The 26773-nt window shown below is 43.1% G+C and overlaps 1 protein-coding gene across 2 annotated transcripts in view; it reads left to right on the top strand.

Moving 5' to 3' along the window:
* lgr6 (leucine-rich repeat containing G protein-coupled receptor 6) overlaps nucleotides 1–26773 on the top strand; it is a 272548-nt gene that overhangs the window by 211771 nt on the left and 34004 nt on the right. For both annotated transcript variants that reach the window (XM_078546677.1, XM_078546678.1), the window contains one exon: nucleotides 7824–7895. In XM_078546677.1, the coding sequence (XP_078402803.1) occupies nucleotides 7824–7895 (72 nt within the window). The remainder of the gene's footprint in view (nucleotides 1–7823; nucleotides 7896–26773) is intronic.

The raw sequence follows: 26773 nt of genomic DNA, 5'->3' as shown, positions 1-26773 counted from the left end.
TCTCACTACCCATTCGTATACAGAAAGATATTTTTGATTTATTTCCCCGCTTTGTAAGTGGTGGCATGTTATCCCGAACCCTTCCGTTTGGAGTGATCCCATCCTCTATTAATAACCCCACAGCAAACATAAGGTAAGTTAAAATAAGAGGGTTGGTTTATTTTACACACACAAGATGCGGGAAAGGGGTTTTGCAGCATCTGCCCCTTTTTGGACTCTTGCAATAAAAGAGGGATTAAGGAAAGAAAGAGGTACAGAGCAAGACCACTGTAAAAATAAGACTTATGGTTTCACATGAGTCCAGAATCAAAAGTCCAGTGGCATATTCCTTCAGGTGTTAGCAAGCTGAAACTGTTGCAGGGTGATCCAACTTTCCAGAAGTGAGGACTTCCCCGATGGTAGAAGGCACGCAGAGATGAGTTAATCTTGAAGGCACAGATACAGAAGTTACAATGTTGCAGTAGTTCACAGTGTAGATGAGGGCCAGGCACTTTACCTGGATAGAGCACTTTCTGCTGCTACCTTTTGGATGATAAAATGGTAGATTGCCTGGATTCAGTTCCACATGGCAATACTACAGATTCTAGAAGCTTGGCAGAGATCATGTGACATACCTCCCACTTATTCTCCTGGGTGTTGGGCAAAGGATGTATTTTCCCAGCTCTGGAGTATTGAGGTGTTTAATAGAGGAGTCAGGGTCCCTTTGGTCCTTTGCAGACATACATTCTGCATCGTTCGGAGCTCTGCCTTAGAAATGCAAAGGTGGTTGGTGTATTTCTTTGGAATTTGATTGTTGACAGTCACAGAGGGCATTAGCACCTCTTTAAAGATAACAAGGCCGCTGCTGGGTTCTGAAGGTTAGGAATTCCTCTGGTATGCATATTGGTTAGTCAGGGTAACGCCTTGTCCATTTTTAAAATAAAATTAATGATTTATTTTGTTATGACAGGTAACCATTATGAATGCTTGGGTGGGTTTCAAAAGCTTCATCTGAGCAGGCGATCTATTGATCCAAGAACAATTGAAACTTTTAAGAGGCTGTAATAACAGAATATGTCTTTGACATGGTTTCTTGTTTGTTTACAAACTTAATAGACATATAAAGGATTACAATTTTATCTGCATTGGAGTAGTTTTCTTTTAAAGTATCGATGATAGTGTGTTTGAATTCAGGATTTTATTAGAAGTTTAGTTTTATTTCCAATAGTTTTAAGGTAATTCTAATTTTTATTGCATGGCTCCTGAGGACTGTACATCGTGCATACCGGGTGAGTGGCTATGGAGGATACAGGAAGGCAGGAAGGGGACATGGAGGTGGCATGGGAGATCTGAGGGGGCATTGGGTGGCATGGGTATTGTGGGTGAGGAGCCATGGGGTGGCATGGAGTGGGTAGTGGGGTGAGGGGGCATGGAGATGGCATGGGAATTCTGGGGTGGCATGAGTGGCATTGGCAACCTGAGGGGGCATGGGGTATGGGTGAGTGGATGAGGGAGTTTGGGGGCCTTTAAATGATGTTAGGAGCTGGGCTGCTATGTTGGAGAACCAAATTGGGCCTTCTTATCGGCCTGCCTCCACACCCACACTCCTCACAAACTCCATCATGGCTCTGTGAGCCCATTCCCTGTGTGAAAAGAAATAAATCCCAGGAAAAATCACACATGGGTCAAGTGTGCATTTCAGGAGGTACAAAAGTGCGCATGTGTGGTTTTCCCGAGCACACAGGAAAACCTGGCCCCACGAGTCGAGTTCATAATCTAGGGTAACATTTCAACGTGATACTGAGGGAGCACTGCACTGGTGGATGAAATGTTGAGGAGGCTATGAAAGATCCCATGACAATATTTGAAGAAGAGCAAGGATTCAGTTGGTGTTCTGGCTAACATTTATCCCTCAAACAACATTGCTGAAACAGATTACCTGGTCATTAATTCCATTGTTGTTTGTGGGACCTTAATTAGTGCAAATTGACTGCCATGTTTCCCTATGGGCAGAATGTTATGCTTCTTAGGTGAGGGTTGGCAGGTGTATGAGGGGTGTGTAATGACATGGGCACCCTTCATGGCACCTACCCACCTGCCCTTGACCTACCACAATTTTATAGAATCAAGTTTGAAGCCCACCAAATCACACTACTCAGGCTATAGGTGGGAAAGTGGGGTGTTCCTCCTTTACTGCATACTTGGGCCCTCTCCCAAAGTCTGCCTCCTCCCCCACCCCAAGTTTTCCTTACATCTCAGCCTGTGTTTCATTATATAGCGCCTTTTTTGACATCAGGGCATTCCAAAGAGTTTCACAGCCAGCATCATTATTTTCAGGCAGGGAAATGTGTCAACCAATTTGCAAATGGCAATGTCTATGGTCATTATCTAATTGCTTCTTTTTTAGTGATGTTGATTGAGGGATAAACATTGGGCGGAATCATCCCAGAATTGCACTAAATGCGGTAGCGGGCAGGTAAGATGACATTTTACCCGTCAGCCGCAATGGCGGGTTTTCACGCCGTATCGTCCCAAACCCACTGCATTACTTATGCATTCCCGGGAAACAGGCTGTTTCCATGGCGATCGGGATCTCACTCGCCTGTCATGCCATCACCTCGCCGCTTCATCAAGCCAGGCACCGCATTTAAAGTACAGCCACGCTCAACGCTTCCAGCCCAGGACTGCAAAAAAGAAGACTTTGCCCCGAAATGCACGAAGACTGCAGCCCTCAAGCGCCTTTCAGATGCCGCGGAGGCCCGTTGTGATGTCCTCTACCCCTGCTCTGGCCGCTGGAAGGGGAGTTACATTACCAGTCCGGCTTGGTAGGTGATGGCAGTGGTGGTCAGTGCCGATGTTGCATAGAAGAGGTTGGCAATCCAATGAAGATAGAGAATGAATGATCTCATTCATGCAGCCAGGGTATGGCAACCATCTCATCACTCTAAACTCCCAAACTCAAGCCCATCCCACATACACTGGCATCTCACTCACTGCCAGCTCAAGGGACATCACCACCCATTCTCACACACACATACCCTTACATGTTCATCTGGCCTCATCTCCTCTGGAGACTGCCTCCTCAGCCCTCACCATTTGAGGCCACTTGCACAGATCAACATGTACCCCCACACATACCCTGAGATATCCTCCTTCCCCAGTACAGCTCTTGTCCTGCAGCCTCTTCCCTTGCCTGAGGCCACTTCTCCTCCTTCCCCAAGCAAGACCTTGGCCCTGCAGCTATTGAAAAGCTACCCACATATGGCTGATCTGGTACGTAGAGACCTACCCGTGAGACCCCTAAAAGTGATGTGGCGTCTGTGAAGTCTGGCACTGACTGCGAGTGCTGACAAAGCAAGGTAGGCAAACAAACCTTGAAGTCCCTAGTGAAGTGCTGCCCGCCAGGCGCATGTCGCTTTTGGGCAGTTGTGAAACATGTCAGCGTGTTTTCCCATTGGCGTGGGTGAACGATCCAGCAGTGGGGGACGATTCAGGCAGGCTGGCCTAATAATGATATGCAGATGTATTACAATGAGGTTCCTGACGTCCGATGGCAGGAAACGCGGCCTGCCATTGCTGGGCTGAGCAAACTGGTTGCATGCCATCGTGAAACTGGTCACGCCATATTGTCTACCCACGGCACCGAACATTCTCAATGCCGGCGGGCACAGAAAATCCCGGCCTATTGCTCAGTGGCAGGAATTAGAGACTATTTTTGTTACATTGACAGAGTTTAGACACAGACCCAAGCAGACAAATCAGACCACCAGCACGACCAAAAGATTTGGTGCATTTCACCACCACCCTGCCTTGACTGGTAGAGGAAGAGATTTTCCAGGTCTATACCAGAATGCACGGGGTTGCTCAGGCACAGTGAATGTCCCAAAAAATCAGTTAGGTCAGAGCGCACAGTTGTAAAGGAACTAGCCTGATTTCCATGCAATAAAATTAATGTAGCAAAATCGATCAGGATCCTTTACAGGCATGTGCTCCAGCCTGCCTGATTTTCTAATACATGTTGTGGCCAATGAGACCTGTGGGGTGGGAAAATTGGCAACCCAGCAAAACGCCAGGCAAGTACACGCCTTACACATGGTCTTGTGAAACACGTTGGCATGTTTTCCCGCCGATGTGGGCGGGATGATCCAGCGTAGGAGGATCAGTCCTGCAGGCTGGCTTTATAATGATATGCAGATGTATTACAATGAGGCTCCCGGTGTCCAATGGCGGGGAATGGAGCCTGCCTTTGGCAGGCAGAGCAGACGATCGCAAACTGATTTCTCGCTGTCATGAATCCGATTTTTGACTTTCTCGCCAAATTGTCCGCTCATGCCACCGAACACGTCTAATGTCAGCGGGCATGGAACATGCCGGCCATTGGCTAGAACACCAGGGAGAAGCCCCTTCCCCTTCTTTGAATAGTGTCACAGGTTATTTTATGTCTACTGGAGACAGAGCCTTGTTTGAATGTCTCACCCAAAAGATGGCACCTTCAACAGTGTGGTATCCCCTCAATACTGCACTGGCCTGTCAGCCTAAATTATGTGCTCAAGCCTCTGCAAGGGACTTGAAAGTATGACCTTCTGACTCAGTGGTGAAAATGTTGCAACTGATCTAAGGCCAACACATTCCTTTCTTTCTGTCTCAGTCCCACCATAAAGTAGCAGCATATTTTCCAGAACAATATATGATTTCAAATGATGAAGTGAAGAGAAGGCCTCTTGGAATCTTTAATGCATGCAGATGAGAAAGAGTGAATCAAAGGTGTTATTTTTAACAACTCAATTGTTCAAAAGATAGTTTATGTGCAAAATATGCAAGAAGCAGCCTGGTGTAATTCCAATTCTCTAACTCAGGAGTAACATTCACTGGAGCTAATAGGTATTTGACTGCTCTGGTTTGCTGAAGTGTTGCAAAAGTATTGTATTAAGAAGAAAAGTAGGTTTTCTTTAATGTTTCTTAATGACTGTGAAATTGTTGCCAGGTCCTTTAATGTGCTGTTGGCATGCAGCCTCCTGCGCACAAGCCCATCTATCAAAGGCCATTGATGGTTTAGTGTGAACCAAAAGCCACGTCCATCTGCAAAAGTTTCAAAAGAAATAAAACTTTATCATTAATGTTTTGCTGATGTGAGTCACATGTTGTGACAGAATTAAATTGAGATTTGTGCAGGTCTGATGTGATCTTAGACAACTCTATCCATGCGTTTTTTAATATATATATTTTAAGGCCTGCACGGGAAACCGTCCCCCGACCGTGATTGGCCTCCGACTGCGATTTCATGCCGGCTGGCCAATTAACGGGCAGCCAGCGTGAAACCCGCCCGGAGAAAAGTTCAGCACTGCCAGTGGGGGCGGGAAGAGGGCGGGCGTTGACGTCACCGTGGGTGTTGGCAAGCACTTCCACTGAGCTCCTTGAAGGCAGACAGTTGCCTCAGGGAGCTGCAGACCTCCAAATAATAAAAGAAAGCACAAAAATGCTGCAAAAAAATGTCCCTGCAGCACAATCGAGCATCTTAAAGCAGACCTCTTTAAAAAAAAAACAGCCCCCGGGTATTTCTTTTTATTTTAAATCTTAACAGAGATATCATCCTGTCCAAAAATGTAAAGCCCGCCTGGCCAATTGGCCCATCTGTCAACCTAGAGTTAGACAGGCCACGAAAAATCACTTACAATTGGGCCAATAATGAGCTTAATTGCTGCTCAATTGTCAGCAGGTGCTCTTCCGACCTTTACATATGCCTGCCGAACGAAATATCACACGAGTGCGCAATGATGTCGGAACGCTTGCCTGATGTCATCTCCCGCGATTTTACACATGTTCAGGTCAGCGGTGTGCCCACCCGTGGGACATAAAATTCTGGCCTAAGTTTACAATAGCTCATAGTGCTCCTGTCAATCTGCTTGTGCACGAATGTCATGGCTCCCCAGCACATCAATGACCTTTAGTTAACTTAGCGATAAAAAGTAAGATTGCAGATTAATGGTCAGAAATTTTCCCCTCCCATGGTTTTACCGACATGGGTTTAGGTAATTTCAACCAAGTTCTAAGTCCCATAACGCGATTTTTTTCTCCAAAATATGGCATTACTGTAGTTGTCACTGAACTGGCAGCCTAAGTCACAAATTGGGGTGGGAAATGGTAAATGCAAAAATTGGTAAAGGAAATGTCCCATCCTTCAATGCTAAATATGCAATAAAGTAACAAATTTAATTTTGTTATAGATAGTTTCATGTAGGTGTAACAGTGAATAACAGCTTCATTGGCTTAGCATTCTAACCTGTTATGTTAATGCCTTACTCATTTAACTATTTGGCTCTTTAACTCATCACAAAAGCCATATATTTTTAAAGCAAGAATATGTCATTGGCAACAATACAGTTTGATAATTCAGTCACTGTTTCCCAGCTCTCACATGGCTGACACTATGCACACAGATGTGCATTGATATAGATAATTGTTCAACCTGTACAACATATAGCTCTCCATTTGGAATCACCATAGGTTAGCTTCAACCTTGCAACATTTACTATAAATTAATATTAGGTTGTAATTGTTTGTAAATCCAATTCTTCCCTGATTTCTCCTTCAGCTAGACTCACTTGCGCTCCAACTAGTTTCCTACCGCTGGAGTGATGGCAGAGGTTTGAGGGAGAGGTGTTGGGACAAGGTGGGCAAGATGAAATGAGTATAGGTGTTGCTCTAGCCTAAAGCAAATTGCTTTCACGATGTCTTCCTGCTCTCCACGTAAAACTCATCTGCTTTGAACAATGTCACTATAGGATTTAGTGAGGTACAGGCTTAATCATTAATAATTTAAATGGCATTTCTTTCGTGATCTGCTGCTTTTAGTTACCAAAATGGAACTCGTCATTAATTGGCTTAATTTTGGAGCGTGATCTTTAGAGAATTTTATGTCTGACTCCAATTAAATGGAAGTTTCAGAAAGATGCTGGCAAAATACCAGATTTTAATCAAAAGCCAGCAACAGGACTTCCTTGACTACACTCCATGTAGGCCAATACTCACTTGAAAAGTTACATTCGTTTTTAATCCAAAATTTCAGGGGAAAGGTACCATGTGTGCATTCCAATGTATAGTTTTCATGATATCTGTTTGGTTCCTTTCTCAAGCTCCTACATTAAATCTTAATAAAGTCTTTGTCTAATCCCTTTGTCATTGCAAGAGGCAATTTGCTCATTGTACTGTCAGGACTGAGAGTTTTCCATCATCTACATCATTCGGGTTGACTTGGAGTTATTTTTGGTCATCTACATAATTTATTTGCAAAAGTTATCAAAATTGTACAAACTCATCGGACATCTGTTAAAATTTAAAGGCTCATTTCAAGCAAATTGTGCATGGGAAATACTGATTTAAAATCCAACTGCTTTGAATCTGCTCCATTAACCAGCTTGACCTTTGTGATATTCTTCACCATGGCTCTCAGCCCAGCATCTAAACTTCTCGATTATAAATAAAAATAGACAAAACAAGATTTGCAGTGAATGAATATATTAATCAGCTATTGTGAGACTCTATTGCATATATTCAGTCATGAGAGAGCCAGCAGCTGCTTCTATTGGTAATTCCAATAAACTCGGTTAGTGATAGCAGTTCTAATACTCACTAACTAGCTAGCATAACCCTTAAAGATACCAGCAATACAGTATTTGTTAAGAAATCTTTTCCTATGTTCTTACGTTTTCTTAATTTTTGCTTTTTTAATAGAAGTATTACAGTTTGTTTTTGATTGTGTTGGATGTTTAACATGCTATAGTTGAACTCTTCAGTTTATCCCCTGAATAGCCTTTTCCTAAATGAGATACAAATGTCATCTACAGGCATCTCCATAACAACAATATTCAGTCTCTTGGAAGGAATTGCTTTGATGGACTCCACAGCTTGGAAACACTGTAAGTAACCTTGTAGCTGCTGCTGATAATTAGGCCTGATTAATAAGGTTAAAGCTTATACCAGCCATAACTTAGTCTGAGGGCTGCTGGGTGAAAGAAAACTGAAGCAGTGGCAACCTTAAAAACAACATCTGACAATGAAAGACAGCTGCGGAGTTTTACCATCACACTAGGAAGGACTGGTCCATTTCCAGTGATTGAAACTGAATGTGTGATTATTTTATGAATTTTGCTAAGCACAACAACCTTCTTTAAGCTTGCCCTTTTATCTGATTGGTCTTTGTCAGGCCATCATCCTATTGTAAATGCACTCACAGGAGCTTTAAAAAGACAAGGTTAGCCCCAGTGCAATGATATTACTGCATGCATTTCACCTAACAAGGCGTAGCATCACCTCTATATTCTGTGTTATAAATCTCTCTCCGACATTTTTGACCAATCAGGAGGGCCATTTTGTGAAGTTTTCGAGGGCTACTAGGAATGCGCATTTCCTAACTGGAAGCTTTCTGTTTCCATGGTGATGCTCAGATTTCAAATTAGATTTGTATGCTCATCCTTAGAGGATGGTTTTACAAAGTATACTATAATTTTCGTTTTTCCCCTCCATTATATTTTAATTTTATTCCATGCGATTGGGCCAATTGGCTATTGCTTTGCAGATCTAAAGAATAAGTGGAAGTTTCCAGAAGGAACATTTGAAATGCTAATATGCATTAATGTAAACTGCTTCACAATGCAATGGTAATTTAGGTCAGGAATGGCAGAAGGGCAGATATTCTTCTTAGTTATTCAACAGAAATGAAAGAAATTTTTTTTTAACTTATTTTGATAATGGTTTTGCTGTTTGAATTCTAGCAGTGTCTATGTAGAGGAAATAGTGCTAGCTTCTCAATTGTTCAATCAGCATAAATGTAACTTTAAATTTTAACTAAATAAATAGATCTTTATAAAAAATAAAATAGACAAAAAGATGCTTTAGAAATTTCTACCAGTGTTTAAAGAGCATAGAGGTTATAGGGGATAGTCAGCATTTTTACTGATCGTTCCTCATGACCTTACTAAAATTGTTTGAGAAGGTAGCTTCATTGGGCTATCCAAGAGATCATAATTTATACTTGGATTTTAGGAAGACTCTCGATAAAGTTCCACGTGTGAAAGACATTTGACATTCATGAAAGTAATGAAAATTAGCTGTCTAGTTTGAAAATTGTCTTCATAATAGTAAGCAGAAGGTGATGACAAATGGACTGACTGTGATGTCTAACCGGACCATGTAGGATTTGTTCCCTACAGTTTACATTATCCATAAATGATATGAATGTTTGTACTTTCAGTGCCATTATTACATTTTTTGATGGCACCAAGTTATGTAGCCAGGTGTTAACAGATTTATTGATACATTCAAAAGGATCTGAACTACATGAAGGACTGAGAAATAGAGAATGGATTCTTTTGTAGAAGATTTACTGTAGTGTACATCAGTAGATGAAACATGAAAGTACTTAGTCATTATGAAGCTATTATCAATAGGGCTAATTGAGATCTGGGATGCATGTCGAGCACTTTTGATTGGAACATTGTGTATTTTGGGCACCTACACTTCAAAGAGACATTGATGCATTGAATTAGGTTCTGAACAGATGCTAAGTTATGAATAGGTACTCACAAAATTGTATGTGTTTTCATTGGAGAAGACTAAGAAAGGACATGATCCATATCTTTAAAATACCGAAAGACACAAATAATGTTTATTTAGTTTGAACTTTGAATGAAGAAGTAACCTCAAATATGGCTGAAGTTAAAAACAAGAAATTCCCCTTTCACACAATATAACAGATAAGTGGAATTGATTTGCATCAAAAATCAATTAATGTTGTGTTGATTAATTCCTTCAAAGAAGGAAACTCGGCACAGTTGGTTAGATATTTACCTTTCATCCTTGGAGTCCGGGTAAAAATCCAACCCAGACTAATTGCTTAAGAGTCTCCTCTGTCTGATGTCATTAAGTTTTTGATTCATTCATTCGTTCATAAGATGTGGGTTATGCGGACAAGGCCAGCATTTACTGCCTATCGTCCTCCTAATCACCACCTGGACATCCCTCCTCATTGCCTCTCTCTCCACCCTGTCCGATCGCTGTTTTGACCCAATTCCAGATCACTGCTTCGGCTCATGCTCCTGGCTATCCCCTTCTCTGGGTAGCTACCCACATCTCCAAAGATCTATCTGTGGATCACCATTAGTGTTGTTGCAGCTCAAAGGTCTGATGCTCTTCTGTCACAAGCTGCCTAGGGATTCAATAGCTCAGAAATTTGATGGCTATAACGTTCAATTTCAGCTAGACCCCGGGCCTACCCATTCCAGTGCAGGGATTGCTGAAAAAAATCAGAACTATTTCTTTTTGACAAGCTAAATTTCATAAAGGAAAGTCATGAATGCAAAGATAACACTATGCATAAGTTTGCCATTCAATGACAATGGAAAACTTCATAAACAGGTCTGCAGTCAGTTTGATCAAAGGCTGACGGTAAGAGAGAAAGCTTGAGCAATTTCTCTGTCAGTTCCTTCAAATAAACACTGTTGATTAATGTCTTCTCAGTTTTTTTTTATTAATGCCAGTAAAGGCAGAGATTGCAATTAGAAGTAGAGAGAGGAAGTTGTGACAGAATATAGTGAAGGGTATATTAACAGCAAATTGGGAGAAATTTGTGGTTTTACAGTTTTGGCAGCATTGAGGAATACACTTTAAAATGTTTTATTATAAATGGAAATGTGGTCATAAAAAGCCCAGTAAAGTGAATCTCTTCTTGAATGAGACAGCTCTAGTGCACAGATACATACACTTCCAGCCAGAACTGAGTGCCATTGCAAAATGTTAACACTTGTAAAGAAGTCAACTTTTCTTTGATCTCAGCTACTGTCTTTTAAATTATTTAGTTTATTTGGTTTAATTATCTGTTCAAATGGAGACTGACAAGCACCAATCTTTCTGTTCTCTTCCAATGAAGAGGGAGGTTTGTTTTATTTTAGAAAATAGGATATTGTGCTACTATTAAACCACAAAGCAAATTGCTTTTTCTTTTCAAATTGACTTTCTAAGTATTTGTTTATTTGGGTCAAAGGGCATTGCTGGGAGAAAATTATTATTCATATGTCATCTTGCATGTTTAGATTCAAAGGCTTTCAAAGTTCAGCATGAATTTGAACAACAAACACTAAGTTACAATGGCCATTCCTTAGGCCAGAAATGCCTGGCCTGCCAAGCAAGAGCCTGAAACTTAAGTTCACAAAATTGTCAGCTGTGGACCTGCTTATTGCATCACACAAGAGGGCATGTCAGAGAGGCTGGGTGGCAGCTGAGGGTCAAGATCACTGCTGTCCTCAATCTTAATGCCTCAACCTCATTCCAAGCGACCTCGGGCATTTTCCCTACATAACTGATGCATTGCTCTGCTCAGCCAATACTTTTTCATTTCAATTTACACTGAACATCAGCACCAATATGACAGGACTACCCAATTTCACTGGACTGCAGACTACCCAAAATACAAAGGCCATTGATCACACTACATGACAACTTGGAGCTCTTGGGTACAATGACTAGCAGGTGAATTTTACGGCCCCCCATAGCATATGTGAAGGTGGGGGGTGGAGGGGACACATAAAATAAAGCGGGTGGCCAGCCCGCCATTTCCCGCCCATCCCTGACTTGTTCCCCCTTATTATTGGAGTCGGGAGGTGCGGTCGGTAAGGCGCCTGCCGTTAGGCCTATTGAGGACCTTAAGTGGACAGTTAACTGCTTCTTGAGGGCCCCTTTCTGTTGGCGCTGCAATTTTTCAGTCTGCAGAAGAAAGTGGAAGCAAGGCAAACAGCCTGGCTGCTTTGACAACCCGGGATGCTGTTAGGCAGGAAGAAGGCTACCTCCTATGGGACCAAGTCTTCTGTGCCCATCAGGGGCACCCCTCCAAATGGTACCTCACCTTTGTCCCTTTCCCCTCCCTCTCTAAGCCAACCCCTCCACATCCCTCCCCCTCTCATTGAGCTAAGACCACCCAAAATCCCCAAGCTTACCTGACACCCGGAAGACATTTCCACTTCTTCTTTGGGACTCCTATTGTTACGACCAAGTGAGGATGGGTGCAAGCACGGCCCCTTTGTTCCCACTCCTCAGTTGATCGTAGCAATTTTCCTTTTTAACTTATAGGCCAGGATTTTCCCCCCGTCGGGGGCGAAGTTGAAGAGCGGACATGCGGAGGCACGCCTCCAATTGGGGGGGGCGCCGCCATTTTACGTGGGCTGGCCAATTAAGCGTGACGTCCACACGGAAGCGCTATGCGCTCCCTGTGTGGGCGGGGGGAATCCCTAAAATCGAGAGTGCACTCTTTCGTGCATGCGCACAAAATAGCGCACTCATCTCCCTGAGGCAAAGTGCTGCCTTAGGGAGATCAGCTGTACAATAAAAAACCTGAAAAATAGAAAAAAAAAATCCCTGACATGTCCCCTCATGTGACACTGTCACATGAGTTGGGGCATGTCCATAAATTTTTAAAACACTTTAATTAAATTTTTAAAATCCTACATGAAACCTTATCCTGCCCGTGGATGAGGTTTCGTGCTTTTTCTAATACTCGCCAGGGCTCCTGGCCTGCTCGCCAACCTTAAGGTTCGACAAGCAGGTCCATTAATTACTTAAATGACCCTGTCAATGGACTCAATTGGCCATTGACAGGTCGGTGGGTGCACAACTGATTTTGCTGAGCCCCCGCCTACCTGAAAATTTAAATGGGGCGCGGTGATGTCGGGGGTTCTGCCCGACGTCACCGCACGTCATTTTACCTTTGGCGAGTGGGCCCCGCCCCCCCACTCGCCAACGGGAAAATCCTGGCCATTAAGATGAATGTGCCAATTCAGTGTATGCACTTAATTATTTATGTGCTGATTGCAAAAAAAATCTCACTCTGACAGGCTTTCTTAAATTTAAACAAGCAAGGGATTAGATTTTCTTGTGCTAAAAATACACCCAGGTAAATACATTAAAACACCAAAAAAGGTAAACACACACGTCCCAACCATCACAACACACAGACACACAAGCAAATAAAAATACATGTTAAAAAGTAGAGGAGGTTAACTTTTGGTCAAACTTAGATTGAATGATAAAAGGCAAAGATGTAAAGAGTTCACTGATTGAGTCCTTTGCTATTATTCATGGCTGAGGAAGTTCTTGAAGCTGTAGTCCTTGTTTTTTCTTGTGCTGAGAACGCTGCTTTAGAATTTGAAATCTTCTTTAGAATTTCTCTGTCTGCTGTCCACAGTACGATATAAGCAGGCAAGGTTCACTTTAGTTGACAGAGAGATGCAAGCAGCTTTTTTGCTTCCTTCAGATGCTCCTACTCCAGACTCCCCAAAGCAGCAGGGTTTTCTCATTAAACAAAACTTTCAAAAGTCAGAGTTCTGGTTATGTGTTGACTGGCCATTGATATGCAATGGAAGACAATCGATAGTTTATTCATGTTAACAAAGGAGTTTCCACCTCCCATGGTCAAAGCCATCGATATACAGTAGGGGTCCTTGGCACTTCCCTTGTGCATAATCAGTTTCGTTAGCTCTCCTTTTTTACTTAACAGTCCTGGAGCAGAAAGCCTGAGCCCTTTATTGTCCTTGCTGTTTGGGGCTAAGTCCTGACAAAAGCAGGTGCAAGCTTCCACATGGATGTGGTCTAGGCATGTTCATTATAACCCATCTTTTAGAAGCTTCCAGAAGCTTGGCCAACTTGCAGTCCCAAATGTCAATTGACCTGTGGCAGCCATATTAAGTCAGGGTCTTTGTTTTAACAGTCAAAACTGCCTTTTTAGAAAAGTTCCATATGTGAGTCCAGCAGATGAAATTGAAATTTAATATTTGACATCAACACACCTCATCAGTAAAGCTGTATGCTTCTACCTCCACAACGTTGCTTACTCCCCAACCTTCTGAGTTCCTCTCCACAAACCTCAGACCATCCAAAAATTTGCAACTTGTCCTGCAATAAAATCCTTCTCCTCCATTGCATGTCCTTCTATAGCTGTGGAATTCATTCCTAGGGTTAGTGGTTGAGGCAGAAACTATGTTAAACATTCAAGATTAGATTAGATAGATGGACAAAGGAAAATTGGTTAAAGAGATATGGGAACAGGGTGGGTAAATGTGATTAGAACTGTTTGCTCACATGGAGGGTAAACACTGACAAAAACTGATTGGGCCAAATGGCCTGTCTCTATTTTGTAACTTCTATGTATTTCTATTTAAGTCCAAATTACTTGTCCTTGCTGACCTCTACTGGTGTCCCATCTCCTAAGGCACTGAATTGAAAATCATTGTATTCAATCACAAATCCTTCTATGGTCTTACCCTGGCCTGTCTCTACAATCACCTCTGACCCAGCCTTCATCCTGTGGTGTTTTGTTTCAGGCCTCTTTGTCCCCGTGCTCTTCATTTTGAAGCAATATATTCAATTATCTAAGTTCTACCCTCAGGAACTGCTCATTTTGCCACACAATTCTCATTTCTCCTTGATCTGAAAACAACTACCCTTCCCAGGAGTCTGTTCCATGTGTCAACTCTGGTGCGAGGGGCAAGAAAGTCTCACCTCCATCCTTGCAGAGAGATCTTGTAAACTTTGCTCTGGTATTCTTTGAACATTTTGCTCGTTGACCCAATTAAATTGGTGCATTTTGTTATTTTGAAGACCTGTATCACACAGATCTCCCCTCAACCTTTTTTTTTCTCCACCGTAGAGAAGTTGGGTTGCTTGAGCCTTTCTTCATAAATAAGTCGATTGAAGCCTAGAATCATCCTGATCATTTTCTCTGAAATGTTCCTATTGTGTCCACTTACCTTCTTGAGATTGGGTGACAAAGGTTGCATACAATGAGAGTCATTTAATTTCCCCCGCTCTTACCTCCCCCACCACCCGCAAGATGTGGGGTGCAGGGGCACATGTAGAATCAGGAGGGATGGCTGGAGATGGAGTTCCTGTTGCCCTCCCAACTTACCATCAATTTAAGTCAGAGGCAGGGAAACCAGAGGCAATCGAGACCCTTAAGTGGCCAATTAATAGCTCCTTGAGGGTCTCATCCTGCTGCTCTGATATTCTACCAGCAGTGTGGGTGACCAGTAAAAGCTGGCAGCCTCCCTGCAGGCTTGGGTGGGAGGGCCCTCCTGATCAGGCCCACAGATGGCTTTCCCTGGTGGCATGGGCCAACCCCGCTCTAAGAACACCCTCACTAACTACCTCTTCCTGTTATAACTTACATTCTGAGAGTCTACCAGTTAGGCAGACCTCCAACGGTGATGGGCGCTGATGTGACACTGCACACCGCCATCCCCCCAACCCCTATTTAAATTTAATGATGGAAAAATCAAGTCTAAACTCACATTTCCAGTATCAACTTCTGGAAGACAAGGTTCCTTGTTGAGAGGGCAATCAGGCAATTACCCTTTTATGCAAGAAACCTATTTTTGCATACTTAGTAAGTGTGCAGAATTTTCTGCCTGCCGGGCGGGCGGGCCCGACCCAATCTCCGGCAGGTGGGGAGCCGATCCCCACCGGAGAAGCAGGCCCCGCCGCCATTTTACGTCGGCGGGCCAATTCAGGCCCGCCCAGCATGACGTCCAGCGGGAAGCGCTATGCACTTCCTGTGCGGGCGGGGGGGATTCCCCAAAAGCAAGAGTGTGCTCTTTCGCGCATGCGCACAAAAGAGCGCACGTCTCCCTTAGGCTAAGTGCAGCCTCAGGGAGATCAATTACACTTTTAAAAGGAATAAAAATAGAAATAAAAAAATTCCCTAACATGACCCCCTCATGTGATAATGTCACATGAGATGGTACATGTTCATAAATTACAGTAAAACTTTATTAAACATTTTAGAACCCTTCATGAAACCTCATCCCGCCGGTGGATGAGGTTTCATGTTTTCTCTATTTGCCGCTGGGGCTCCTGGCCTGTCCGCCAACCTTAAGGTTGGACAGGCAGGTCCTTTAATTGTTTAAATGATCCTGTCAATGGCCTCAATTGGCCATTGACAGGTTGGCAGACACACAGCTGATTTTGCTGTGCCCCCGCCTTCCTGAAAATTTAAATGGGGCGGGATGACGTCGGGGGTTCCGCCCGACGTTATCCCGTGTCATTTTACGCGTTGGTGAGCGGGCCCCGCCCCCTGCTCGTGAACGGCAAAATTCAGCCCAGTATCTTTTTGTCAAAGCAAGCTGCTTTCTCATTCAGTGATCTAAGCCTGTTTTTCCTACAGTAAATAAATCAAGTATTTACTTGATGGTTTACAGACCTTAGAACATGTCGAGTTCCTAACGATGCTTTTACCAGAATCCCCATGTGAGTTTAGATCTTTTGCAGTTGCCTTTCTAAATCCAAAGTTAAATCTACGAAAAAAAAGAGTCAATTGGTTTTATGTCCTATATCTGGCACAGCTTTTAGCACCATAATGTCAACAACAAAAAAGCAGACAATAAATTACTATATTTTTAATGCCTTGCGATTTTTTCATGTTGATCAAGGGTATGTAAATATATGGATGTGGTTCAGCTGTCGACATGCCAACAATTACGATAAGATATATAGTCCAAAAATGTGGAAAATTACTTGTAGAAGAATAAAAGATGAATATCAAAATTTCAAATATATTTGTTACTCTAAACACTTAGTGATTGGCTGGGTAGGTGAATTATTTATGTATGTATTGAATGTTTGTGCTGACAGAAATAAAGGGGCCATAGCCTGTTTTATTTCTAACCTAAAACAAAGATATAAGCAGCTCTGTATGAAACAAGCCTATTCTTTTTAGTTGAGGAGAAATTAGGGTTCTGACACAAAAATTCAGAATCATCATCTGCAATTAAAAGCAATTGACAACATTTCACAGAACACTTGATTACAATTTGTTAATAGGAGTAAGGAGAGAACCTCTAGGAGCACTAAATAATGATTGATCTAGAGTGAAAAATAAAGAATAGACTGTCATGACTGCAAGGGAGGCATTAGTGTCTTAAAAAGATTGAAAGCCCTTTAGTTATTAAGGGTTTTGGTTATCATGAGATTTAGTGAGGAGGATTACAAGAGTTCCTCTATGCGTGGTCCTCCAGCTACTAAATAATGATTCTGTCATCAAAAGCTCAAACCTATGAAAAGCTGCTTTTATTATACAGATATTAATCTGTTGTAGTAAAGCTAGGAGACAAAACTGCTATTTTGAGTACAATATGCTCCTAACAGAACTGAGTTAAACCATTAGGATACCCTGATATGGATCACAACACACTCAGCAACAAATAAGGATAATGTATGTGTACTTGGCTGCATTTGCAGAGCTGTACTTTACGGCAACTTTGGAGTTACATCTTGTTAAGTTACATGTTACTTCTGACTCAAATTTTTTTTTAAAGTGTTTCCATGCTAAATTTTGAAATGTTTCCAAGAAGTCCACTATTGACCTACTTCTTAAACATGAATATACTGAGCTTGTGGTAGCACTTAGTATGAAGTGGTATCAGATGATTTTTGTGAGGACTCTATCAGCTTCAGAGTGTGAATTGACTCCCAAGTTATGCTCCCATTTTTGTATCAATGTGCAGCCAAAAGCAATTATGTTAGCATAGTAATGGCAGCATAACTGCAGCCAGAGCCCCATTAATGATGAACTAACTCTTTACCTTTTAGTTTAAAGTTTCCAAATACATGTTGGCAGCGAGTTATCTTGTTTGACTTCATGTGTGGTTTGATTTATTGATATGTTCTGACAGTGGCTGAGATACATGTGGTCCTTGCTATAACAAAGGTGTTGAAATGTGCAATTGGGCTCCTAAACAACACTTTAGATGCCTGGTCCAATCTAAGAACAGTGTGCAGTATAGTTCATCTTTCCATGCCCAGCCTGTTGTATAACGGCACTTTCCCTTTATGTCACTTTGCATGTCACATCTAATTCCAACTCCCTATTGCTACTTTCATTTGCTAATAAAATTAACAGGTATGCTGGTTGATTTCATGGTATTTGTCCAAACCTCTGGTATTCTGGTGCCATGGCACCACTGTGTGTTGTGGGCATAAAGCAGCCAGCCTAGAAGGCAGCCATACTGGTAGCTGCTGTGCCGCTGCTACTTCCTAACGGCTTTCTAGCAGTTCAAAAATCCTTGGGAAGGGATCGATGATGATCTGAGGAAAACCAACTGTATAATTCTTGAAATATGTCTCCTTGCTTGAGAATACTTTGTGAGTGCCCTCATCTAAGGGTAGGAGAGTAGATATCCCTGAAGTGAGTGAATCTTGCCTCAGTGTTGCCTAGAGTTTTTTTCTCTGAGCATGATGAGAAAGCATTTTGCATGATGGTTTTACAGTTGTAGGTTAAGCACTAATCAGAGTTGTTCCCACTGCATCAAAGTCCTGGTGCCACTTGTGCCATACAGGCATTTTCTTCTATGGCTGTATAGATTATATTAGATAATCTTTCCGCACTGCTCCCAAGTCCTTGCACTGTGTTTTGCCCTGAGACAACGGTTGGAGCTTAATGCCTCCATGACCCCTGGGAGCAGGCTGAGAGGTGGTGGAAGGCCGTTTATTTGGATGCAAAGGCATGGGGTAGAGAGCCTAATGCCGTCCTGACTCCCCCAATTAACGCAGAGACAGGGAAATTCAATTTCAGCCTTCCTGCCCCTAGGCTCTGAAGTGGTCAATTAAGGGCCACTTAAAGGCCTCATCCCAGTTGCAGCCTGCCAGTGGGCTAGAGGAGAGTCCCTTCTGTTGCACAGGGTGCCTGAACAGAAGGCCCTGTTAGCGGCAAGGGCCTTCCCCACGGGAGGACTCCCCCTGCCCTCCACACTGATCTGCCCTCCCCCGGCTACCCCGTGGCTGCCTGACTGACTGGCTCCGACAAAGCCACTCCACTTACCTGGGTTCCAGAGCATCCATGATTGCTCCTCACCCCAGCCCTCCTGAAGTCCCAGAAGTGGTCACCATTCCTAGTGATGCCGATGGGTCTGAAGAACTGCTGGCCATCTGATTGGCGAGATCCTTGTCCTGAAGGCCCTGGGAACCCCGGGGGCAGGCAGGTAAGTGATTGATTGGATTCTAATCCTATCAGGGCTCCCAGAAATGGCTGCAGTGAGGTTACCAGTGGTCCTGAGGCCAGTGGATGGTGTCACCATTGTGGCATTAAATTCAACCCAAAGTTTTAATCTTGATCAGAAAACATTTCCTGTTTATAAGCAGACCTTATTTGGTCTAGATCTCCAAATGCAGCAGGACCAGGATCTAGGGTAAACATTTGCTTTGCAGGTTTCTAATCATTGACAGCCAATGCTACTTGTTCTTTCTAATCCCTGCATTTCTATACTTTGTGCTTCTTCAGCTGACTCAGTGTGTCACTCTGGTCATATTAGGCTGAATTTGTGATTGTTTTACAGAGTATTATGAGGTTTGGTGTTTATGGGGCACAGTATTAAGTATTTCATCCTGCCTTGTAAGTGTCAGAATGTTGAGTCTTAGAAGCAGACTATTGTCTCAGTTATATTACCAAGTATATATAGTGACTTGACTGAAGGTCACCATGATTCATTTGTGTTCCATTGCTTGAAAAGAGCATAACCCATGAGGGTAGTGGCCAACAGTTCTGTGATGGCCTCCAATTTTGCAATTACACCCACTCTTTGGTGCACTTCATTCTAGTTATTTCCACAGTGGCTTCCTTTAATGGGGTCAAGGGATTGTCAAGGTGCTCCAATAATTTGGAAGGGCTCAATGGTTTAGAGGTGTAATGCTATGACCATCTTCACAGACATGGGGTGGAAATTGTTTGAGGAGCCAAGTTGACTCAGATATGGTGTCTCTCTTTAAGTGGTAATGAAGTGGTACAGCAGGTGTCAACTGACTCTTTCAGGGCAATGTGTGTGGATCTAAATGTACAAATCCCAGGATGAGAGAAAATGAGTACAAAATCTTTCACGTGCAGTTGCACTTGTCTCCCTTTCCTTCAGAATAACTCATTTCCAACTTACGACTGCTGAATAGTCAAAAGAATTCTTGTATTCAGCAAATTGTGTAGTGCCAGTGAAAGAACAAGGCCACTGTGGGAAATGGCTTGGGGAGAAAGAGTTGAATTTGGCATCTGTGAAAGACAACCCTGCGGTTGCTCACTCACTTCAGCGAGGCACCTTATCAAAATTGTGTGGATATACTCACAGAGCACATATTGCTGAATCTTTTATCATGTCCATGAGAAGGAGAAGAAAAAAAAAATCAGGCAAGATTTCTGCCTTCTCATTGCTATCCAATAACTCATTCTGGAAAGTGCATCTGCATGGACATTGTGTAACAAGAAAATCATACTGAACTATGATATTTCCCCTTCAGCCAAACTTCCTGCAACAGATTATTATCCAGGCTCTTACCTGACTACCTTAGGTGAAGTATTAGAAGGCTGTGGGTTCATGTACCAGGAGGAGAAAATTGTGAAAACGAGAAAATAATATTAAAAGACAATATTAATAATAATCCTAATTCTTAGCAGCTATTGAATTGTTTTAAGGCATACAGATTCTAAGGTTCCGTGTCAATTTTAACCGGGTATTGGTGCGTGGTGTGATTGTGTAAGTGCGTTGATAGCCTCAGTCATTTTAATGGTTAAGCCTTGTTTTAAATGCACAGCGGGCTTGGAAAAAAGAATCCTTGTATGAATTTTTGGGGAGAGTGAGGCAAAATCTGGCATGTGTCAAACAGGGCTGAATCAGAAGAAAGGATTTAAGGGAGGGCGAGATCAGGCTATCATGCAAGGGAGAACAGGGGGTGCTGACAGCAAGTGTCAAGATTTTTGCTCAGTTGGAGGAGCATTGCTCTTAAAACAAAACGTCCTTTTCTCTGGGTAGACCATTCTGCTCGTGGTATCAATGGGGTGAGTATGCGCGGCATATGCTCTTGCCCTTAGCTACCTGAAAATTACGCTGGGACCCTATCTTTGTCATTGGAGCACAATTTGAATGAGGTCTGGACCACCCCTGTGTAGGCCCTAAACAAAATGGTGGCAGCGGAAAATGGTTGGTAAGTTTAGCCTTGTAATTTTCCGAGCGCTTCTACCACACTCCCATCTGGCTGAGCCAGTGAAAACCATCTACTAATAAATAACTTTATTGGCTTAAACCTACAAATAGGCTTATAAATAGTGTGAAGTAGTTATCAGATCACCTCTCATAAAAGAAACTTCTCTTAACATCAATTCACTATTTGCTTTGTCTGTTATGTTTTACACAGTTGCATCGCTTTGGAGTTAAATTATATCAGAGTTGACCATGCTTTTGATGGACATCAAGCTACACACTGCAATTTTTGTACATGGCTCTATAAATTGAGAGATAAATCACATCTTTGTATGACCAGAGTGACTAAATCTGTACAACAAAGAATTCAAAGTAACTGGCACTAGTTTTCAAATATGACTCACCTCTGTTGCAATAGGTTTGTCATAATAATAGTGGATTTGGCAAGCAGTGCAAAATGTTATGAAAAGCATCTGTTGTCTATTGTGTACAGGAATCTATCTATGACAAATACTGCAACCACTATAAGAGATAAAAAAGTGTAGAGCACTGATTTTAAAATAAAAGCTTTGATGTTTCAATGATTATAGCCAATAATTAAATCTTGTGAATAAACAGGATTTAAAACAATGAAATAAAGGATTCAATAAATACATTGCACCAGTGTAGTGCTTGCACCATCATTCCCACTATTTTAAACCTCTCCTAATCACCCACAGAAGTAAATTGCTCCACTCACATTTTTACCCAAAGAGGAAGCTAGCTATTTAAAGCTATTGTAGCTAAATATCACCACGCACAAACCCGAGGGTAACATCAACTTTTGCCTTTTTCTTGATAGCCCAAAAGGCTACTTAATTATTAAATTTAATAGTCCAGGGATTATAAACATATACTCCGCCTTCACTATAAAATGGTCTTTGAGAGTCCAGGAATTTCTATCTGACAATGAAATCTTTCCAGCAGCACCACATAATCGCCATCAAATAAAATCCAACAAGACACTCGCTCAGGAGTCAAAGTCTTGTGAGAAAAACAGAGCTTCACACAGGGAAGTGAAATATATTTATTGGCACTATATATTAGATCTAAAACTATCAACAGCCTAAGCACGATAAATTGCAACAGATTTTGAACAAATGCAGTTTGGAGTGGAAATCTACATTTATTGTGGAATTCCATGGGCAGAATTTTGCCCTTGATGGGCGGGCGGGCCTCACCGGCTCAGTGGCGGGTGGGCAGCTGATCGCCACCACCAACGGGCCCCACTGCCATTTTGAGTGGGCGGGTCAATTAAGGCCGCCCGACAGGAAGCGCTGTGCGCTTCCTGTGCTGGGGAGGAGGGATTTCCCCACTGTCAGAATGCGCTGTTTCGGCGCATGCATGTGAAAGAGCGCACATCTCCCTGAGACTATGGTCGCAGAGAGAGCACTGAAAGTTTTATAAATTTCAAAAATAGAAAAATTAAAAAATTATTAACATGTCCCCCTCATGTGACGATGTCACACGAGATGGGACATGTTAATAAATATCACATAAACTTTATTAAAGTTTTTTCAAACAGACATGAAACCTCATCCCGCCAGTGGATGAGGTTTAATGTTTTTTCGGAAGCCTGTTGGGGCTCCTGGCCTGCCCGCCAGCCTTAAGGTTGGACAGGCAGGGCCTTTAATTGGCTTAATTATCCTGTCAATGGCCTCAATTGGCCATTGACAGGTCGGCGGGCGGACAGCTGATTTCGCTGTCCGCCTGCCTTCCTGAATATTTAAATGGGGCGGGATGACATCGGGGGTTCCTCCCGATGTCATCCCGCGTCAGCGAGCGGGCCCCGCCCCCAGCTCGCCGACGGAAAAATTCTGCCCCATGTGATGGAAGGGTGCAGCAAGGTCTTCAATATTTGAAATGTAGTAACCCCACTATATGTTAATGGGCAGGATTTTCTAGTCATCGGGCGCGGCGTGCCCGGGAGCGCCCAATTAACGGACAGCCAGCGTGAAACGCTTGCTGAGGAGCTCAGTACTGCCAGGATGCGGGGGGAGGTGTGCGAGCGCAGAAGTCTGCGCATGCGCGGGGGAGCGTGTGCTGAAATCTCCCCGAGGGCACAGAGCTGCCTCAGGGAGCTGAAGAATATAAACATTTTAAAAATGAGAGAAACATGTCTCCACATGTCACATGATGAGGGACACATTTAAAATGATTTTTAAAAAATTTTATTTTTTTAAATTACTTCTGGAAACCCATGGCTGAGGTTTCATAAAAAATGATTCGCCCGCCCGCCAACCAAATGGGCAGCAAAAAAATACAAATTAACTATCTGCTCAAGGGCCTTAATAGGCCTCTTAATTGTCGGCGGGCACGCTGCTGACTCGCGTGCGCCTGCCGACTGAAAGATCGCAAGAGTGCGCAATGATGTTGGGCTGCTCGCCTGACATTATCACACTTTATTTTATGCTCGAGCATGTCCGGTGTGCACCCGCACACCAAGCAAAAAATTCTGCCCAATATCTTTAAGATCTAGGTGAAGGCCCTATAAAGGCATGTGCACAGTTTTAAAAACCTGTGATGTGACTTAAGATTCATATATTGTTGCCTATTCTGCACACCCACAGGAAGTCAAGACCTCCTTTATCCCTCCACACTCCATCCCCCACCACCCCCAACATCAGCCAACATCTGGAATACCAGACATCTGAGAGATGGAACTAGCTTATGGAGTTTTCTGGAAGGCCCTGATGTTCAAATATTTAGCAGGATCCATAACAAGCCCCCTGTCTATGTTACATGAGCATCCAGAACTCTGCTGTCCACTTCATATCCAACTAAAAGTCCTGCTCGCCTATCACCCCTGTTTTTTGCTGACCTACATTGGCTCCCAGTCCATCACTGTGTTCAGAGGTTTCCTTAATATTAAGAAAATCTAATTGTTTGGGAGTCTTTGATTAGCTGGTTAATGTAAATCTCTAAAAAAAAAAGTAACCGATAGAAATTTACAATGGATTGGCTAGAATTCAGGTGGCTGTTTGGGTGGCTGAAATGTAAACTCTTTCATAAACATTGAAAAGCTATTTCCGCCAAACAACACAAGACTTTTGACATTTTCTAATCTTTAGTGAGGTACAATGAAATTCCACATTTGCTTGCTGGTTTATAAATCATCATTTCCCCACTAGTTTCATTCCTGATACCAAATATATCATCAAGTCTTTTGAAAATTGGCAGCAAGATGTAAAGAAAATAGAGAAGATAGCACCACTCAGTTGCTGGATACCCAATATTAAATGATTTTAAGTAACTGATTAAATATCTTATCACATATCCTGTTCAATATGCATATCATTTACTCTAAATTTTTGGAAAGCACTTGTAAGATTTGGTACAAGCGATTATAAGCCTTTAGTTCAATAGTGATAACCATTAAAAGCTTATGTTTGAAGATTGTTCTGAGCATCAAGGGGAAGCGCCCAGGTCTATTGTGCAAAAAGCATCAAAGGTGTAGGAGTAAATGGGGTCATTCTGTGATCTGGCAACCCCAACGAAGATCAAGGCCTGAATTTTACGTTCCAAGGTCGGGCATATCCCGACCCCAACGCACGTAAAATAGCACAAAAAGACGTCGGTCATGCATCCTGCACGTCATCGCGCACATGTGCAATATTGAGGTCGGCTGGCGCATGAGGGAGTCGGAGTTTTCTTTATTCTTTCATGGGATGTAGGCATTGTTGGCTCGGCCAGCATTTATTGCCCATCCCTAATTACCCTTGAGTAGGTAGTGGTGAGCTGCCTTCTTGAACTGCTGCAATCCATGTGGGCAAGTACACCCACAGTGTTGTTAGAGAGGGAGGTCCTCGGTTTTGATCCAGTGACAGTGAAAGAACGGCGATGTATTTCCAAATCAGGGTGGTGAGTGGCTTGAAGGGGAACTTCCAGGTGGTGGTGTTCCCATGTATCTGCTGCCTTTGTCCTTCTTGGTGGTAGTGGTCATGGGTTTGGAAGGTGCTGTCTAAGGAGCCTTGGTGAATTCCTGCAGTGCATCTTGAAGTTGGTACACATTGCTGCTACAGTGCGTCAGTGGTGGAGGGAGTCAATGTTTGTGGATGGGGTGCCAATCAAGCGGACTGCTTTATCCTGGACGGTGTCAAGCTTCTTGAGTGTTGTTGGAGCTGCACTCATCCAAGCAAGCAGAAAGTATTCCAACATAGACTTGACTTATGCCTTGTAGATGGTGGACAGTCTTTTGGGAGGCAGGGGGTGATTTACTCACTGCAGGATTCCTAGCCTCTGACCTGCAGTTGTAGCCACAGTATTTATATGGCTAGTCCAGTTCAGTTTCTGGTCAATGATAACTCCCAGGATGTTGATAGTCGGGGATTCAGTGATGGTAATGCCATTGACTATCAAGAGGAGATGGTTAGATTCTTGCTTGTGGGAGATGGTCATTGCCTGGCACTTGTGTGGCACAAATGTTACTTGCCACTTGTCAGCCCAAGCTTGGATGTTGTCCAGGTCTTGCTGCATTTGGACATGGACTGCTTCAGTATCTGAGAAGTTGCGATGGTGTTCAACCTTCTGCAATCATAATTGAACATCCCTACTTCTGACCTTATGATGGAAGCAGCTGAAGATGGTTGGGCCTAGGACACTGAGGAACTCCTGCAGTGATATCCTGGAACTAAGATGATTGACCGCGAACAACCACAACCATCTTCTCTTGTGCTAGGTATGATTCCAAACACTGAAAATTTTTCCCCATGATTCCCACTGACGCTAGTTTTACAAGGGCTCCTTGATGCCACACTCGGTCAAAGGTTGCCTTGATATCAAGGGCAGTCACTCTCACCTCATCGCTTGAGTTCAGCTCTTTTGTCCATGCTTGGACCAAGGCTGTAATGAGGTCAGAAGCTGAGTAGCCCTGGTGGAACCCAAACTGAGCATCAGTGATCAGATTTTTGCTAAGTAAGTGCCACTTGATAGCACTGTCGATGGTCCCTTCCATCACTTTACTGTTGGTCGAGATTGCACTGATGGGGTTGGATTGGCTGGGTTGGATTTGCCCTGCTTTTCATGTACAGGTCATACATGGGCAATTTTCCACATTGTCAGGTAGATGTCAGTGTTGTAGTTGTACTGGAACAGCTTGGCTAGGGGCGCGTCAAGTTCTGGTGCATATGTCTTCAGTGCTATTGCCGGAATATTGGCAGGGCCTATAACCTTTGCAGTATCCATTGCCTTCATCCTGACTTGTGCCTTGTAGATGGTGGATAGGCTTTGCAGAGTCAGGAGGTGAGTTACTGGCTGAAGAATTCCTAGCCTCTGACCTGCTCTTGGAGCCACAGTATTTATACAGCTGGTCCAGTTCAGTTTCTGGTCAGTGGTAACTCCCAGGATGTGGATAGTGGGGGATTCAGCAATAGTAATGCCATTGAATGTCAAGGGGAGATGGCTAAATACCACGTGGAGTGAATCGAATTGGCTGAAGACAGGCATCTGTGATGCTGGGGACCTCCGGAGGCAGCTGAGATGGATCATTCACTCGGCACTTCTGGCTGAAGATTGTTGTAAATGCTTCAGCCTTATCTTTTGCACTGACATGCTGGGCTTTCCCATCATTGAGGATGGGGATATTTGTGGAGCCTCCTCCTCCAGTGAGTTGTTTCATTGTCCACCACCATTCACAACCAGATGTAACAGGACTGCAGAGCCTAGATCTGATCCATTGGTTGTGGAATCGCTTAGCTCTGTCTATCGCTCGCTGATTATGCTGTTTGGCATGCAAATAGTCCTGTGTTGTAGCTTCACCA

This window comes from Cetorhinus maximus, chromosome 8 (genome assembly GCF_964194155.1).
Source record: "Cetorhinus maximus chromosome 8, sCetMax3.hap1.1, whole genome shotgun sequence".
NCBI lineage: Eukaryota > Metazoa > Chordata > Chondrichthyes > Lamniformes > Cetorhinidae > Cetorhinus > Cetorhinus maximus.
Note: the sequence above shows the minus strand (reverse complement) of the source record. Positions and strands in the feature narration are given on the sequence as shown.